The sequence below is a fragment of the Python bivittatus genome, unplaced genomic scaffold (assembly GCF_059951505.1).
Source record: "Python bivittatus isolate LINGU-HERP-01145 unplaced genomic scaffold, Pbiv_v1 ctg000790_np1212, whole genome shotgun sequence".
Taxonomy (NCBI): Eukaryota; Metazoa; Chordata; class Lepidosauria; order Squamata; family Pythonidae; genus Python; species Python bivittatus.
Genome location: NW_028277110.1, coordinates 3,241,700 through 3,259,072, shown reverse-complemented (window position 1 = coordinate 3,259,072; position 17,373 = coordinate 3,241,700). Strand labels below are relative to the sequence as shown.

General features: G+C 45.2%; 1 protein-coding gene across 1 annotated transcript in view; it reads right to left on the bottom strand.

The window, feature by feature from the left end:
• ALG13 (ALG13 UDP-N-acetylglucosaminyltransferase subunit) overlaps positions 1-16,352 on the bottom strand; it is a 55,339-nt gene extending 38,987 nt beyond the window's left edge. Inside the window, exons 1-5 of the mRNA XM_088129190.1 lie at positions 16,156-16,352; positions 11,144-11,306; positions 9,640-9,778; positions 6,008-6,111; positions 450-1,048 (exon numbers count right to left, since the gene is read on the bottom strand). Of these exons, the coding sequence (XP_087985316.1) occupies positions 450-1,048; positions 6,008-6,111; positions 9,640-9,778; positions 11,144-11,306; positions 16,156-16,236 (1,086 nt within the window). The 5' untranslated portion in view covers positions 16,237-16,352. The remainder of the gene's footprint in view (positions 1-449; positions 1,049-6,007; positions 6,112-9,639; positions 9,779-11,143; positions 11,307-16,155) is intronic.
• Between the last annotated feature and the right edge of the window lie 1,021 nt (positions 16,353-17,373).

Below are 17,373 nucleotides of genomic sequence, written 5' to 3'. Positions count from 1 at the left end.
TCTACTGCTCCATTACTGATTATAACCCATCCCAGGAGAATTTTCCACTTTGAAAGGCAAGCTGTGAGCCCTTTCAAGAAGGGAAAATGGCATTCAACCACTTTGATCACACCAAAAGCACAGCAGGGTTTTCCCTTTGGAAAAAAGGAAGAGGTTGGCTGCGAAAGGGGGTTAACTTGGCGCCCATCTTCTGCTCGGCCGCTGCCCTGCTTCGAAAGAGACCCTCAAAATCCCACCAGGAGGAGGAGGACGACGACGACGACGGCTCGGTCTCCGCCGGCTTGCATTCCACCTACCCACGGCTCATTTACCCGCCCTGAGCCCGCTTCCGAGGGTTTGGGCACCCGAGGCCGGGCTGCGGGGCCGCTCCTCCGGGAGCGCAGCCCCGCTGGGGGCCAAGAGCCGGCGGCGCCGGGCCAGGCGTCCCCGCGGGCCGCCTCCGGGTTTACCTGCTCGGAAATGGCCCGGAAGAGGCAAGTGGCGTCTTTGGCCGTGAGCTTGCGGTACAGCCCCAGGCTGCTCAGGTACTCGTCCATGGTCACCTCGCTGAGGGACTTCTGGCCGAAGTACTTCTTCCAGCCCTTCTGCATGGTCGTCGCCGCCGCCGCTCGGGCGCCACGCGAAGGAAGGAAGGAAGGAAGGAGAGGGCGAGGCTGCGGAGAGCGCCTTGGAGTTGGCCCGCGGAGCGCAGCGCGGGACTCGGGGAAAGGACGGGCCCCGAGCGGGCGAGCCAGGAGGCGGGCGAGGGGCAGGGGCGAGGCTGGGCGCTCCGGGGCGCCAGAGGAGGAGGGTGTGGCCGGCCCGGCCCTTTCAAGGCGAGCGCGAGGCGTGGCCCGGCGCCGGGCAGCTCGGCTCAGCTGCCGGCAATCCGGCCCGGGCCGCGCGCGCGCCCCCTCGCCTCGCCTCGCCTCGCCCACGTGGCGCGGCGGAGTGGGAGGCGGCACGTGGTCGCACGCCCCGCGCCTCGCCTCGCCTCGCCTCGCCTCGCCTTTGCACGAGGCGCTCCGCGCCGGCTTCGCCCGGCTCTGGCGGCGGCGTCCCCAGCGGGCTGCCGAAGGAAGACGCGCGCGGCCTTTGCGCGGAGCGCTGCCCCGCCATGGGGAGGGCGGGGGATTATACGAACGCAGTGGGCTTGGTTAGTGCATGGTTTACAGTATCGTGTGGGCTCAGTTGGGTTCATGAGCGGCCCTGTTCACATGATACGCTCACCCGTAATTAACTGGGGCTTGCGTTAGGTAGTCCCCTGATTTCTCCGCCAATGGAGGTTACATACAATAAAACAACTCGAGGGGCTTATTTTGCGCAGTATACTAAACTAAAACGTGGTTGCTGTAATCTTTTCCTAAATCAATGTTGACATTGGTTTAGCCAGTTCAACTTGATAATCATGATTTATCCTCATCCACAGACAGCAGCTGTGTGAACCCACCTGCCCCATACGGTTCTTTCATGATAGGCTTGCCGGGTCAGGATTGGAAAAACTCAGAGGGCCGCAGAGAGATGCAGCTGCGGAGAGATACGGAAGATTTTCCTCTCTCCAAATTCTTCACCCCGGATCTTCTATTCCTACTTTAGGACTCCTCGGGTTGCATAAACCAAGAAAAATTAGTCGAGGAAGCCGTGGTTGGCTTAACGCTGGATAAGTGTGTCATGTGCTTTAGGCTGTGTTTCTGGGTGTATCAGCTTTTCGACGGTCAGTGTGTTCATCTGAGTTGGGATGCAGTTCTTGTCATTCGGGAGACACGTCGTGGAAGGGCTACTTTGCTTGACTTCTGAGTTGCTTCAGCTGAGTTAAGCTTTGCTTAACGTCTGAGTTAATTTTGAGTAGGAGCGTACTGAATGATCAGCATTATGGTTCTAGGACAGGAAAGGATATAATAGATCTATAGAATGGTTAAATCAGTGGTAAATTATGCAGAATGTATAGGAGTTGCTAGAATTGTCAATCCAGATGGTGCAATGGATAGAGACGTGAAAGTCTCTGTGTGTTGTCTGTGTGAATTCTTGCATTCACACACACAAGTTAAGGTGCATAAGCTCATTTATGGCTGGATATACATGACACGCTATGCTGTGGTTTGCTTAATTGTGCTTTATTGAATAAATCATAATTGATTGGCTAGACATACCAGACAAAGCCAGCCATGGCCACATAGGTACCTGAAACAGAACATGGGGTGGTGGCCTGGACGTTCACCCACCTCCAAGACACCATTCCTCATCACCTACAACATTTATCACCCACAGTCTCCATCCCCACCCGTAGGGCCAGCACCTCCCACAACATGCCATCTTCACTGAGAGCTGCTTTTCTCCCACCCCCAGAGAAAACAGAACAGTTGCAAATTTCAGTCACCTTCTATGATGGATGGAGGGCAATTGCATGAAATGTTCACTTGGAAGGACCACTCATTAGTTCAAGTTAGCTCCAAAGTGGCTTTCTCTACTTGATGTCCTCCAGCAACTTGGACTTGGGTTCCCATAATTGGCCAGTGACATGTACTTGATCTTAGCCCAAAGGCTGACAAGGAAAACGCCAGTGGCCATTCTTAAGAGTTAAAAATCAGATATGTCAGAAATGTATCAGGTTGGAGAGGTCAAGTGAGCAGCCTGAAACAAATCATCTCATCATCTAGGTGATAGCCTTCCAGAAAAGGTGAAGGCAACAATCACTTCATATCTATTTCTGCAATACTACAACTTAATACAGCTTCACTTCACTTCTAGTGCCCTATAGGGAAGGCTGGCAAGTGAAAATTCTTTTCATCTAGGGCAAAAAAATAAACTAAATGATAGGAGAACCCTGGACATAACTGATTGGAAGATTTATAGCCTGGCTTTCAGTCAGCTGATTCTCAAGGTAGCTGGCAGTGGGTTGTAAGAATACAGTCCATCTACTCCTAAAACAAATACCCTCCAGAGATGCACGATGCAGCAACTATTGGTTCTTTGGCTGATGAATGAGGCTGAGCAAGCATGGCGGAAAGGTATGCTCTTTCTGATAGGTAAAGTGTAGGAGGTGACATCCTTGTCTCATACTTCCTGTTTGACTAAAATGTGGAAGACTTACAGACAATAGAGTCACACATCACACTAAGGCATAAACCATGGTTTCCAAGGACAACAGCTGGACTCACACATATGCCACAATTTATTTACAATTTTCTTTTGGCCCTAAGTTACTATATGGGCTGCAAAATCAGGCCAACCACTAGATGGTGGGAAAGAGTTAAAAGAGTGTTCCCTGTTTCTTTGTGGTCATCTAGTGATCATCCAGATTTTTGCAGCTCAACAGTGATAACTCTAGCTAACCCAAAAACCACACTTTACAAACCAGAGTGCTGGGTTAACTCATTGCAAAAAACCAAACCCAAAACATTTTATGACTCAGACCAATAACCAAATCCAGCCAGTTTCTTTGACATATCTGAGAAGGTCCTAGTGAAGATTAAATGTAAAGGGGCAGAAAAATCCTGGAAAGCAGATCATGAAAGCTTCATTGCTTGAACTAAAGCTTTTCAAGCTGTGCTAAGGGAACTAGAATTTCAAGGGGGAAAAAACAGCAGTTGGTACATGTGGGAAAGCGGGACATTTGACTTTATGAAGTCCTAAAAAAAAAAGTCAGTGGAATCAGTGACAGTATTAATACTCCATTCCTGAACATATTTCCTCCCTCTTCATATTTTGCCTTCATCCTAAATCTACATGGAAGTTCAGATTCAAAATGCAGTTATCATTGGAAATAGACATAGAATCATAGAGTTGGAAGTTAGTTCAACCCTCTGCAGTGAGCTGGAGAACCAATTAAATCATCCATGAGAGATGACCCTTATGTATTTAGATCCAACCACGGAGAGGGGCTAATGGTCTCCAAGAAAAAAAGATCCAAATCAAACTCTGAAAATGTGAAAGAACTAAAGAGTTCATCACCATTTCTACCTGGAAACCTGGATGCATAGATTGCACAAGCTCTCGGTGTTTCACCAATGTGGGAGTGAAGAAATATCTAGTCTGGCTTTGATTTGATTCTCAAATACTGAAGCAAGCAAAAGCAATTTCCATCTTTCCAATTAATTGAATAGCAAAGCAAATCTATACATCCGTGGGATACCCAACAGTGATCTTTAAACGGAAGCCAGATCCTTGCCACGTAGAAAGCGTGATGCCACCCTGGAATAAAAGATACTGAAGGACCCTGGTGTTAAATCCACATTTAGACCTTTTTAACAAAACTACTTGTTCTCCTTAAGTCAGCATTGATATGGCTTGGTTAGTCATGGTTTCCTGACTAAGCTGCAGGTGGCTGGGTTCATACACTGAAGAAAAGCAGGAAAAACACAATATGGCTTACTGCAATGTGAAAATCCAGACAATATCAATACAGTTATACTCATCCTAGGTCAACATAATACTTGATCACATAAGATTTAAGGCTTTAGATACAAATGCAAATTTATAGTGTTTGCAGTAAGATAGTCCTCGCTTAATGCCCACTCATTCAGCAACCATTCAAAGTTACGATGGCACTGAACAATGGGACTTAATGACTAGTCCTCGAAGTTATGAACATTGCAGCACCCTCGCAGTCAGTGAACAAAATTCAGGCCCGCTCGGGCCCACCCACATTTTACGGCTGCCTTTTGGCCACCCGTCTACCCACTGCCACCAGCTGCCCCCACCGCCCAGCCCTGTCCTCCGCCACACCACGCACCACTACTGTACTGGCTAGGGCTTTCTTTGTGCCACCTTCTTTCATGCCAGTGCAGCGGGGCTTCTCCCACACCCTGCCCAGAGCCTCCCTTCTAGCCAGGTCCTTCTTTCATGCCAGCATAGCTGAGGCCATCTTTCACACACTGGGCTTCTTTTGTGAAAGAAGGTCCTGGGCAGGGCACAAACAGAGCCCTGGGTTGGCGTGCAAACTGAGGCCCTGGGCAGGGTGTGAAGAAGGTCCTGGCAATACGGTAGTGTGCTGTGTGGTGGGTACAGTGGTGGCAGGTAGGGCTGGGCAGCTGGCGGCAGCGGGTAGGCAGATGACCAAAAGAGCAGAGATGGGGGGGAAATAGACAGGCAGGAGGACTTCAATGGGAGGCAGTCCTTTACTTTACCAAGTCTCGGGGCTGGGAGGGACCAAGCTGGGAATGGCTTAGATCAGGGCGGGTCCTCACCTAACGACCAGTGGGATTTGGTTAATGATGGCAATGGGGAGTGCCAGGATTGCTATCGCTAAGTGATGTGGTCATGTGATGTCGTGCTTTATGACCACATTGCTTAGCAACAGAAATTCCAGTCCCAATTGTGGTCATTAACAAGGACTACCTGTAACTCCATTTACTTCCTCCTCTGGTTTATTACTGAGACACACACACACACACATTTAACAAGAGAAGGCTTTATAGATTGCACAGTATTTCTGTGCATACAAGTATTTCTGTACTTGTATGCATAATGATGACAGGATTTAGACATTTAAATAGCATGGAAAACTCTTAGCCATTTTTCAGATTAATTTGACACATTTATAAAGGAAACATTACATAAATTGATCATTATGGTTTACTGAACAAGCCATGATTGCCTAGTTCACAACTCCTAAGTTTGGTTCACGTACGGTGGGAAATCATTCTGCTTAATCATGGTTTATTGAATGAAACTGACTTTACACAACATAGAATATCATAACATAGTTTGGTTTGGGTACTTCGTGTGTTTTGTGAACCAAGCCAAATGCCCCTTTGCCTCATATGCCTAGCAAGATTTTATTCTCACCTCCATTTGAGGTTTACAAGATGCTGTATCACACATCAGCTGGTTTCACACCACACATTAGGCTAAGCTAAAATGGTTTAGGTTATGGAAAGTACATTCCCTTAATCAAAACTGACTCTGTTCAATTGATGCTTTAATCCCTAATTTAATTTCATTGGAGGTAACATGCTGTTGTAAACTTGCATAGACTTTATGCCAGTTTCAGTTATAGCAGCTCTCTCTTATAACCCACACATTTAACTGCCAATCACTTTGTCCAAGAATGCAGCAAATTTTTCTGGTTGTCCAGGAGGAAAAGGCTTCAGAGTAGACAAGTCCATTGATCTGAGCATCTCCACAAGGGTCCTATGAAAAGAAAAAAAATCATCATATCCTATCAAAATGATCATGAAATATTTGTTTTCTCACAGTATGTGTTCACTGAACCTGAAACTGTGAGACTTCACACCAGCTATAGGAAGAAATCTCAGGTCTCCAGGAACTCAGCCCCACATTCAATAACAGAAACTTCACAGACGCAGTGTGAAAAGATAAGCTGATTTATTGCAGAAAAGAAAGAAGTCGTGTATACAAAGAACACAGGAATCACCCTCTGCATGGCTTATGCCCATCTATCCTAGCGCTCAAATCCTAGGCCTTTTCTCCCTGTTTTCCAAGCCATTGGACTTTTGGGCTCCTTTTCACAGCCCTGAATGCCTGAGGCCCTTGTTCCATGTTTACATAACAGTTCTTTCTGGCCTGAAAATCCTTGTTCCTGCCTCATCAGCTTCAACAGAAATAGTGCTTTATACCAGGTCTCCACTTGCAAATATCTGGTTCATCAAAATTTTCCATTTGTAAACAGAGACTGTTCTTTATGCCTTTTAGAATAATTCTAAAACAATGTATGCTGTTTATATTTATTTATTTTATTTATTTTCAGACTTGTATGCCGCCCATCTCCCCCAACGGTCTCAACATGATTTTAAAAATAACGCACAGAATACAGTTAAAACATTACCAGTTAGTCAAAAAATCAATTACTCAAGTGTCTAATACCTTCTAGTCATTTTACACTAAACCTGAATTAACAAAACACAATCAGTGTGTTCACATAAACTTCTATCTTTAAATGAAAAAAATCGTACGTTGGCCTAATGTGACAGCCTAGTTTACATAACACACTGAGACCATGGCTAGGATACCACAACACACTGAACCACAAACTCTCCAGCCTCATTTTAGCCTAGCATGTTATACAAACCCAATTCCGGAGACCAGTGGCCCATCATTTTTGCTTTCCCTTCTGGATGTATAATAGCATGTCTGAGAGATGCACAAATGGTTGTCAACTTTAAACCAGTTCTAACACTTTCTCATTTTTCATAACTGCACTACTTCTCAAAAGGCCTTTCACTCCACCATGATGGCAGCATTGCCACCCATTCTCCTTCCCAAGTTCTTCTTTCAACTATCTTGGTTTGTTTGAGGTTCTGTTCATATGGCTGTCGATATACTACCATCTCCCTGCTATTACACTGCTCAGTTCCCATTAGATTGATCTGTTAATTCTGAGATCTTGGTTCAGAACCATTCCTGCATTTTTGTTAACAATATCAGCATTAATCTGTGGCTCAGCTTCATCCAGAACATGGCACATGTCTCTCTAAAATTCTGGCCCTCACTCAGGAGTTAGCTAGAAGACTCATTGCAAGGATAAGTTGCTTTTATTGCAGATACAGTGAAGTTCTGATAATTTCTCAGTTTGATTCGTAGTTTCTCTGCAGAAACTACGAATCAAACAATCTATATGTAACAGCCCCAGGGTTTAAACCAAACCTCTATTTCTCCCGCCCTCACATGATAACAGACTTCTTGCTCATTTCTCAGATTTGAATGTGGAGGCTACTTGCCCCGTGTTTTGATAATGATCTAATATAGTCCCAGGCTTTTTACTTTCAGCTCTGCCAGCTTCAGCCCTCACACCGTGGCACATAGGACTTGGCATCACTTCCAAACAAACTGGCTGTTAGGTTGAAGGAAGTCATCCTGACCTTTTTGAAACATGCACCCATTTCATACTAGCAGTTCAGAAACCAGAAGAGAAGATCATCATAAAATCATCTGTGAGATGATGTAGTGGCAATGTGGAGGACCATTGTTATTTCGAGGAGTTTAGGTGCCATACTTTTATTTCTCCTGCACATATTAAGAAAGCTCACTTTGAATCATAATAATGTTTAGCTGGCTTGTTTTTCGCTTTTATTAAGAAGTGGGGAGGGGGAGGAAAACCCCAGGACTGTTTAGGTTAAGCACTAGATTATCTATATAGGTCCCAGCCTGTTGATTCCTTCAATGAGCCGGTATAACATCTGGTCAAGGTCACGTTCAAAGCCCCCGATTCCAAAACAGAGTCATGGGATTGCAGTGCCAGACTTGACAAAGACCCTGGCATTGCCCCCTGGAATTTGGAGTGTGGACACAGGCCTTGGGACTAGGCACTGGGTTATCTAAACCATCTTGGGCTCTCTCCGCTGTTGCCTCATGGTAGCTTCTGACAGGAGGGGAAGTTTTATCATCTTGCTTGGTAGGTTATGTTTTCATACTATGCTTTTGCATTTCTGTTTAATGCCATCTTCTAATTCTTACATTCCTGTTTAAATCTGTTTACTAGAGTTAACAATACGGCTTAAATTCTCCTCACCTACTGGAATCGGTGTGCTCATTGTCTCTGGATCTGAAAGAACTAAAAAGAGCCACCTGTCTTGCGCCTGGCCAGGGCTTTGACAATTGGCAAAACAGATGATCAGCAGGCAGAAGACGTCCATTCCCAATGAGCAGGGAGATGTACCCGCAAGAGGGCAGATGCCGAAGAAAGTCCAGGAAAGTGCCTGGGGTACCATGGACAGCTCCCAGCTAATAGGCAAAGGCGACCAGCCGTTGTCAAGCCCAGATTCAGCTTTTACAGCTCAAAATGCTGGATAACAGATTTAGACAAAGCTGAAAAGCATTTCTCCCCCAAAATGAATGAGAAAATGTCAACAAGCTTCACTTTACCAGTTTGGTTGGGAAATACACATCTTGGCAAGCCGTCATTGAATAAACAAATATTTATATCCTGGTTAGAGTCAGGATTAAGAGTTCGTAAGAGTCTGGTTCTTCATAATGGTGTGGTTCAGGACAAAGAAACTTTGTTAGTGGTTTAGGAGAAGCTTCAGAGGATCTCTGGTTCAAAACTGTTCCCAGAAAGCTGGAAAAACTGGGCATGATAATTATGGCACATAGATATAGGTTTCCTGACCAAACAGGGATGGCAAACAGGGAGTTTTTACATTGGGTTGTTTTTTTTAGAAAATACAGGATCATTATTTGAGTGGAGGTGTCCATGGGGGAGCAAGTAGCAAAAGCAGGATTGGACCGCCATATTGTAAAGTTTGCCTCTTTTACTTGTGAGTCGTGATGTCTCATCACTTGCATCACATCATCGCAACACTGCTTTTGCCATTTTGTAGAACGTGTCGGATTCTGCAGACACTTCCACTCCCAAACCAAGATGGTTCCTTGCTTGCTTGCTTCTGGGGCAATTTCAGTTTTGCACACAAGGGGTTGTTACAGTTGACTGCATTTTTCCACAGTCTCACCAGGACTGCCCAATGGCGTGGCAATGAACTGAATAGAGGGAGCGCTGCGTTTTGTGCGATGCTTCACTAAGAAATAAGGAATTACTTCAGGACAACAGCACCAAAAAGAGCTATCCACCTCTCTCCAAGCTATCCTTGGCAACAAGAAGATTGGAGAACCCACAAAGCAAGTTAACTGCTGCGCCCCTCCATTTATTGACTTAGGAGCTAAGAACCTTTGCACGGCAACCAAGGATGTTATGTAAATCCATACCTGCTAGTGCAGTAAAAGAGATGTCCGTCTCTGTGCAACTGCCTTGCCAATTCCAGCTGATGGTTGTCCATAAGTTTGTCATTGATGACAACCAGGAGAGGTTTCCCAGCTTCCAAAACCTCCAAACAGCTGCCTGCTCCTGTAGCAAAAGCACCAGAAGGCTGGGACCATTCTACTTGAGATAGCAGTGCCTGTCCAGCTAAAATGGATTTGTTGAAACCAAATCTCTTTGGATTTAATATGCAGGCCTCCCTTGTCATGGCCAAAGCTGGGTTCATTCATGAATTGAAGATTAACTACAGAATAGAAGTTTGTAGCACCCCATTCATCCCCACAAGCCTTGGATGTGATCATTCATTCATTCATTCATTCATTCATTCATTCATTCATTCATTCATTCAATAAGTTAAATAAATCAATAAAGGAATCCTTTTGCATTCAAACTGTTGCATTTAGTGTGGCAGAAGGGTGAAATTATTCAATATTCAAGAGATGACCTTACTTACAGTATTAAATTAAGTCAAATTATGTTTTGGTTTTATTCTGGTCCTGCTCATTTCTTTGTTTTAGTCCCAGCCACGTTTTGGAACATGACAGTTAATAGTCAAGGGTGGATCTGGGTTCTAAAATGATTGCATTCTTCTAAGGGAAATTAATACATAAAAGTTGCTCTCTTGCACACCACCTGACCTCTGGGAGGCTTCTAAGTACACATGGATAGGGTACTGTAATGAATAAGCAGATGCTCCAGAGAGCACCACGTTTTTGAAGCTTGCCTTAAAGGCAAATTGGGGGGAAAAAATCTTATTGATCATCAACAGTGACATCCAGTTTGATGTAGTGGTTAAGATGCTGGGAGGCTGTGAGTTCTAGTCTTCCCTTAGGCATGAAAAGTGGGTGACTTTGGGCCACTTGCTTTTTCTCAGCCAAACCCACTTCACAGGAGTTGTCATGAGGAAGAGGAGGGACACATCTTGAGTTGTATAAAATAAAGGCAGGGTATATATCTAGTAAATAAACATGCAGAAATTCATCATAGCAGCGCTATGCCTATTTCTATATATATACCAGCAGTTGGTCTTACATGGGAAAGTTGTACAAATCCATCTCTCAGACTATACCTGGCTTGGCTAATGCTAGAGGAGATGAACTCTTTTCTAACATTTTTAGATTTTGTTTGGGCTTTATTTTACATATAAGGGGAAATGACATCTCAGGTTTAGAACATATTCCTCACCGTTTGTTAGTAGCTGCTCACTGACTGTAAATAAAAGAAAATTTCTACAGCTGTATCGCCCTTGAATGTAAGACATTTTGGTTTTAAGCCCCACCTCCATGTTTGTTTCCAAGAGGGGAGCAACCTACATAAATAAAGGACTTCCAATGGTCCACATTTCCACATATAAAGACAAATTATCCTCCTACATTTTCTTCTTTTCGATGGGGTGAGCAAAGCATGGGCACATTGCCAAAGGAGACTGAAGGGAAACCCAAGATGCTTTACCTGCATGGCTGATGACAAGATCTGCTCTTTCCACATCTTCAGAAAGTGAGTTCTTGAACCTGAACGCTTCCAGGGTGAACGTGGCTGTGCTAAACGAAGCTGGACACTCCTTCCCCCGGCCAACCTGAAGGACAAGTCTGTTATAGCCGAGGTCCTGTAAAGCCTGCAATCAGAAAGGAGTATAAGTTCTCACGGAGGTTAAAAATAAAAACTCATCAGAAACTGCAGAGATGAATGTATTTCTCTCTCCAAGGTGAGAAAGAGGGCATGACATACTATTTACAACTGTGCTTCCACATCCTATTGCGAGAGAAGAAGAATTGTTACTAAGGCAGGGCTTGGTTTTTTGTTTTGGGGAGCTGTCGAGTCGGTGTTGATTCCTGGTGACTGCACGGAGAAATCTGGGCCGTTTTCTTGGCAAGGTTTTTGGAAATGCTTTGCCATTCCGCCTCCTTGCTACGGCTAAGCGGGAGGGACTGGCCCAAAGTCACCCCGCTGGCTTCGTGCCCAAGGCTAGACTAGAACTCACAGTCTCCCAGTTTCTAGCCTGGAGCCTTAACCACTACACCGAACTACCTCTCTTAAGGCAGCATGGTTTCCTCCAAATGTGTTAGATTATAATTTCCACCCGCCTTGCGAAAGGAGTCGGGAGCAGTTGCCGGTAAGCGCAAAAAACCGTGCGCGCCCAAAAAGGGCGCGAAGCAATGGAAACCCCGCCTCCTGCGCTCGGCAGCTGGGCTCTGCTCTAGGAAGGAGGCTCTGGCAAACCACTTCCGAAACACCTTGCCTTGAAAACTGCAAAGGACTCGTCCAAGCAGTCACTGCAGAGTCGGTAACGACTGAGCGCAGATTAAAAAAAAATAATAATAATTTCCACCAGCCCCTACCAGCATAGCCAATGGCCAACCATAATGGGAACTGTAGACTGAAACATGGGGAATGCCATGCTGCTAGCCCCCTCAAAGCGATGCCATGCCCCAACCTCTGATCCAAAGTGGAGTTCAGGGTGGTCCCCTGCCTTCCTTGCTGTCAATCAACTCCCCAGGCTTAAATCAGAGTCAAGGCATCGTCTTTTAGCTGCCAACGTGGAATGTAAATCGGAGACTGAATCATTTGAAGAAGCTGTAGAGTTCTCAGAAGAGAAGAAATAAGGGCAGGAGGGCAGCTGCACTTCTAGCTTCCTAATTACTTGACACAGTCATTTAATTTACTCATAAGATAAATGATATAAGAGTTTTGGAACTCTGCAAAGGTTCTTTCTGAGTAGCTGTATTGAAGATTGAACTGTCCAATTAGACTCCAGCGAGGGATGTCCACAGCACATGGTCAAAAAAGTCAAGATGCTGGCTGCGTCCTGCGATCAAAACTCCACCCGAGGACATACAGTAAGAAACAGGTGGAGCTTTGATCCCACAGTTATGGCCGCCATCTTGACCTTTTTGACCCCCTCTGACTTCCACGAACACTCTGCATAACCCAGCTAAGGTAACCACGCATTTATCAGGGGAGAGATTCCCACAAAAGGATTTACTGCTTGTGTGACGTGGTTAAAATCTTCAGGCCCATTTAGGGATAAATCCTATGGAGCGAACCGAGTCCAACTCACGGCCCTGGGTTCATATATTTCAACTCTTTTATGACTTGTACGACATTTTCAGTTTTACCAAATGCATTCTAACGCTGGGCCCAGCCTGACTGTATGTATCATGACAGGCGGCAGAGATGATTTTAAACAAGCCAGTAAACACAGCCGACACCTCTTTGCGGGATTAATCTCTGCCTAAGGGCACACAGGTCTACGCTCCACTTCATCATGCTATCCAGCATTTACATCAGCGGCAGCTGCAAAGCATATAGGATGGCCTCCTTCACGTTTATTTTACTTTTCAAAAAAGGAAACGATGCCTTGGTAAAGATGCAAAAATCACATATTTGTACATACATTCACCGTTCAGACCCCACTTTTAAAATGTTCTGCTTTTTTTTCCCTTTCTTTTCTCCTTTTTTCTTTCTCTGTATTTTTCCTTCTTTACTATGTTTCTTCTTTTTCATGTATATATTGTTCTATGTCGTACTTTTGCGTATATATTGTTATATGTCATTGGTGTTTTGTATGTATAAAAACCCCTAACCCTAACCCTTTGCAATGTCTTATATGTATTCATTTGCTATTTTTAATTAATAAAGTTTAAAATATTAAAAACAGAACAATTCCTAAAAAGGGATAATCAACAAACATGGTCATAGTACAGGAAATTAGGATTAAATATTTGATCCGAATATGGAATCGGAATCCTATGCTGATGATCTTTACTAATAACATTGGTAAAAGGACGCCACCAGGGGTCAGCCTATCCTTGAATCATCTTATTTTACACTTTAATTTTCCCATTGATACCATATGAGCCATACATCAAAAGATGGGAGGGAGGGAAGTGGGGAAATCTGATTTTTAACACTTAGCAGTGAAGGATTAAAACAAATACAGGTAGTCCTCAACTTACGACCACAATTGGGACCAGAACTTCCATTGCTAAGCAACGCGGTCGTTCAGTGAGTCATGCTCAATTTTACAACCTTTTTTGCCATGGTCATTAAGTGAATCCAGCCTCGTCCATTGACTTTGCTTGTTGGAAGCCCCCTGGAAGGTTGCAAATGGCGATCACATGACCCCAGGACGCTGCAACCGTTGCCAGTTGCCAAATGCCTGAATTTTGATCATGTGACTGCAGGGATGCTGCAACAGTGGACTGGTCACTTTTTTCAGCGCCGTCATAACTTTGAACAGCCGCTAAACAAATGGTCATAAGTCAAGGACTACCTCATACCTGAACCCAAACCTCCAAACTACCAAGGTCCCTGAACTCACATAAGCCTCCTTAATAGCTTGCTTAGGGACTTGCTGGCTTACAAGTTACCTTAAATCAGCACTTGTATTTTTAAATGAGAACTATGAAGTAACTAACCACAAAAACTGACCAGTGCTGACCTCCACTTTATTATTCTGCTTATCTCACTATAAGCAGAAAATCTAACCCATGTTATGACTGGCATTTGATGTCATGACTGGCCAGCATTTATTATATGACTATATAAAGGTGGTTTGTCCCCTCCTTCAGTGCGCAGAACCTTGTGGTGTGTGTCCCCAGCACTGTTCAGATAAACTTGGCCCAAGCTGATTGTGTGGTCTCTACTCGTAAATTAGGTCATGGGGATTTTTTTTCCCTTCACTGCCTATCCTTTAGTCATCTTATTTTACATGTTAATTTTCCCATTGTGGATTCCTTGGTGTTCTCTGAGCTTGGTTATTTTCTTGCAAATGTTTCATTACCTGGCTAGGTAACATCTTCAGGGCTAGAAGGGAGTGCCATTCCTTGCCAGCAATCATCACCCAGATAAGCAGAGATGAACACCAAGATTATCACCAGACATGCAGTGAAGCAGCAAACAATACCCTAATCAAAGAACTACCAGAGGGAAAAAAATAGGACAAAACAAAACCCCCACCCCACCAACACAGGCAGGGCGAGACACTGTATACAAACAGAGAGCAAACCCCGTCCCATTCTAGCCCTGAAGATGTTACCTAGCTGGGTAATGAAACGTTTGCAAGAAAACCACCAAGCTCAGAGAACCCCCAAGGACTCCACAGCTCAACCCTAAGCAACACATATTCGTTTCTGATTTTCCCATTGATACCATTTGAACTGTTAGAATATTTTTTTATATGTTTAAAGAGGGTACAGGCAGTAGTAACGCCATTGTATAAAAGCTGGCTTTCCCATTAGAAACAACAGAGACAGCATGTGGCAAAATCCATGCATACCTATGTAAAGCCAGACATGTATCTTATACATTAAAAACAAAACCTGCCTAGATGAAATGCCCATTTAAAACACTTCTGCTTTAGCTCTAGATAAAGAGACATTTGTTTATCTATAAATAAGGAGGCATTGGCTACATTTCTAAACTTCAGAACCCTATAAAAAAGGGACACAAGAAGTGCGCACGGCGGCCCACTCAAAGCAACTTGACAGCTTTGGGTGAATAAACATATTTTGACTCTCCACTCATCTCTGGTGTGCGTTATTTCCAGCATGGAAGAACCAAAGGAAGGTGCTTTAATCCATCAGACAGAACCGGGCACCAGACAATGGGAGGGAGGGGACGAATCTGATTTCCAGCACTGAGCAGTGTCAGTCTGGCTGGCACCGGCAGGACAATTAACAGGGCATTGATGCAGTGCTTATCCAGGCTCAGAAGGGGGCTCACTTTTGAGTGTGCATGCACTAGGGCTGAGTATGCAAGAATACACTGGGGCTCACTTCGGAGTGTGCACGCATGTACTTGGGCTCACTTGGACCGTGCATGCACTGAGGCTCACTTTTAAGCATGCACGCACACACACAGACTCACTTTTGAGCTTGCACACATGCACTGGGACTCACATTTGAGCATGCACACATGTATGTGGGCTCACTTTTGAGCGTGCATGCACTGGGACTCACTTTTGAGCTTGCACACATGCACTGGGCTCATTTTTGAGCGTGCATGGACACACTGGGACTCACTTTTGAGCGTGCACGCACGTACTTGGGCTCTTTTGAGCGTGCATGCACTGGGGCTCACTTTTCAGCATGCACGCACGTACTAGGGCTCCCTTTTGAGAGAGACCCCTTGCAATCTGCCTCCCTGAAATTCACTGTGTTCATCTGGCAAACTCAGGCGGCTTCCTCCCGAGCGAGCCAAATAAAAGAGCGGCGGGGAGGAGACCTGCACGGCTCCCCCCCCCCCGCCGGATTTTCCCAGGCAAGGGAACTTTGAAAGCCGCAGAAGACGCCGAGGGACCACAGAGACACGGCGGACCGGTGCCTAGAAAAGGCACAGGAAGTGACGCACTGAAGCGCAGCCTCACTTCTTTCGCCCTTTGGCGCCCGGCCGTTTGCTCTGAGGCGGGGATCGAGGGTTAAAAGAAGGCGGGGAAGCAGGAAGGACGGCGTCGGGAGACTCGCCTGGGTCGCTTCGGTGGCCGTCACGGCGGTAATGAGGTCGTCGAAGCTGGTGGTGCCGACGGTAACGAAGGCGGACTTCATGGCCGACGGAGAGGTGGAGCGATCATGGAGAGGGTGGCGGCTGGAACGGCGGAGCGCTCATAGAGACGGTGGCGGCTGGAACGACTCCGGGGGCTGCCACACTTCCGGGACGAAAGATCGCCGAAGGGGGTCGCCCTAAGACCTGAAATGCCTGGAAGTGGACCGTCCTAGAGCTATGAAGTTAGAGCAATACATACCATGCGGAGACAGCACTTTCGGGTTCCAATTAAAAAAAACCCTTAGTTTGAATGCCAGCCGTACAGTTTAGACCAGTGTTTCTCAACCTTGGCCACTTGAAGATGTGTGGACTTCAACTCCCAGAATTCCCCAGCCAGCATGCTGGCTGGGGAATTCTGGGAGTTGAAGTCCACACATCTTCAAGTGGCCAAGGTTGAGAAACACTGGTTTAGACGAACACCGCAAACATCTCGAATGCAGTGAGAGAGGCAAAGCACGTGCTGCAGCAGCTCCCATAACTTCTGGCCAGCAGCTATGCTGAGGGGGGGGTATGGAGAATGTAGTCCAAAGGGAGGGGGCAAAGAAAGCATTGCAACACGAAAAAGACCCTTCGAAACCCCAAACTTGCCATTTCTTTTCTGCATTAATTAGGGGAGAAAAAGAAATATTATCTGCTCAGCCCTGCAAAGTTTTCTGCAAAGGCTTTTCGGCAATCCTCCAGTGCCGTTGAAGGCTCCTGTTTCAGGCTCAAGAGTTCCAGCTAAAGCAAATTCCATTTCCACGCCCCCACCTTTTTTTGCAGATTATTCTTTCGGACTGCAGCAAAGGCTCAAAATGCCTCATCCCCTCCCCTTCGTTCTCCCGTGCAACAGTCTTGCACTGGGGGTGTGCAAACAACAGTCCAGTTGCTTTTCTTTCTATCTATCTATCTATCTATCTATCTATCTATCTATCTATCTATCTATCTAACTATCTATCTATCTATACACACACACACACAGACAGATATATATATATATACACACACACATATACATCATATATATATATATATATATATATATATATACACACACACACACATTTATATTATATTATATTATATTATATTATATTATATTATATTATATTATATTATATTATATTATATTATATTATATTATATTATATTAAAGTGCA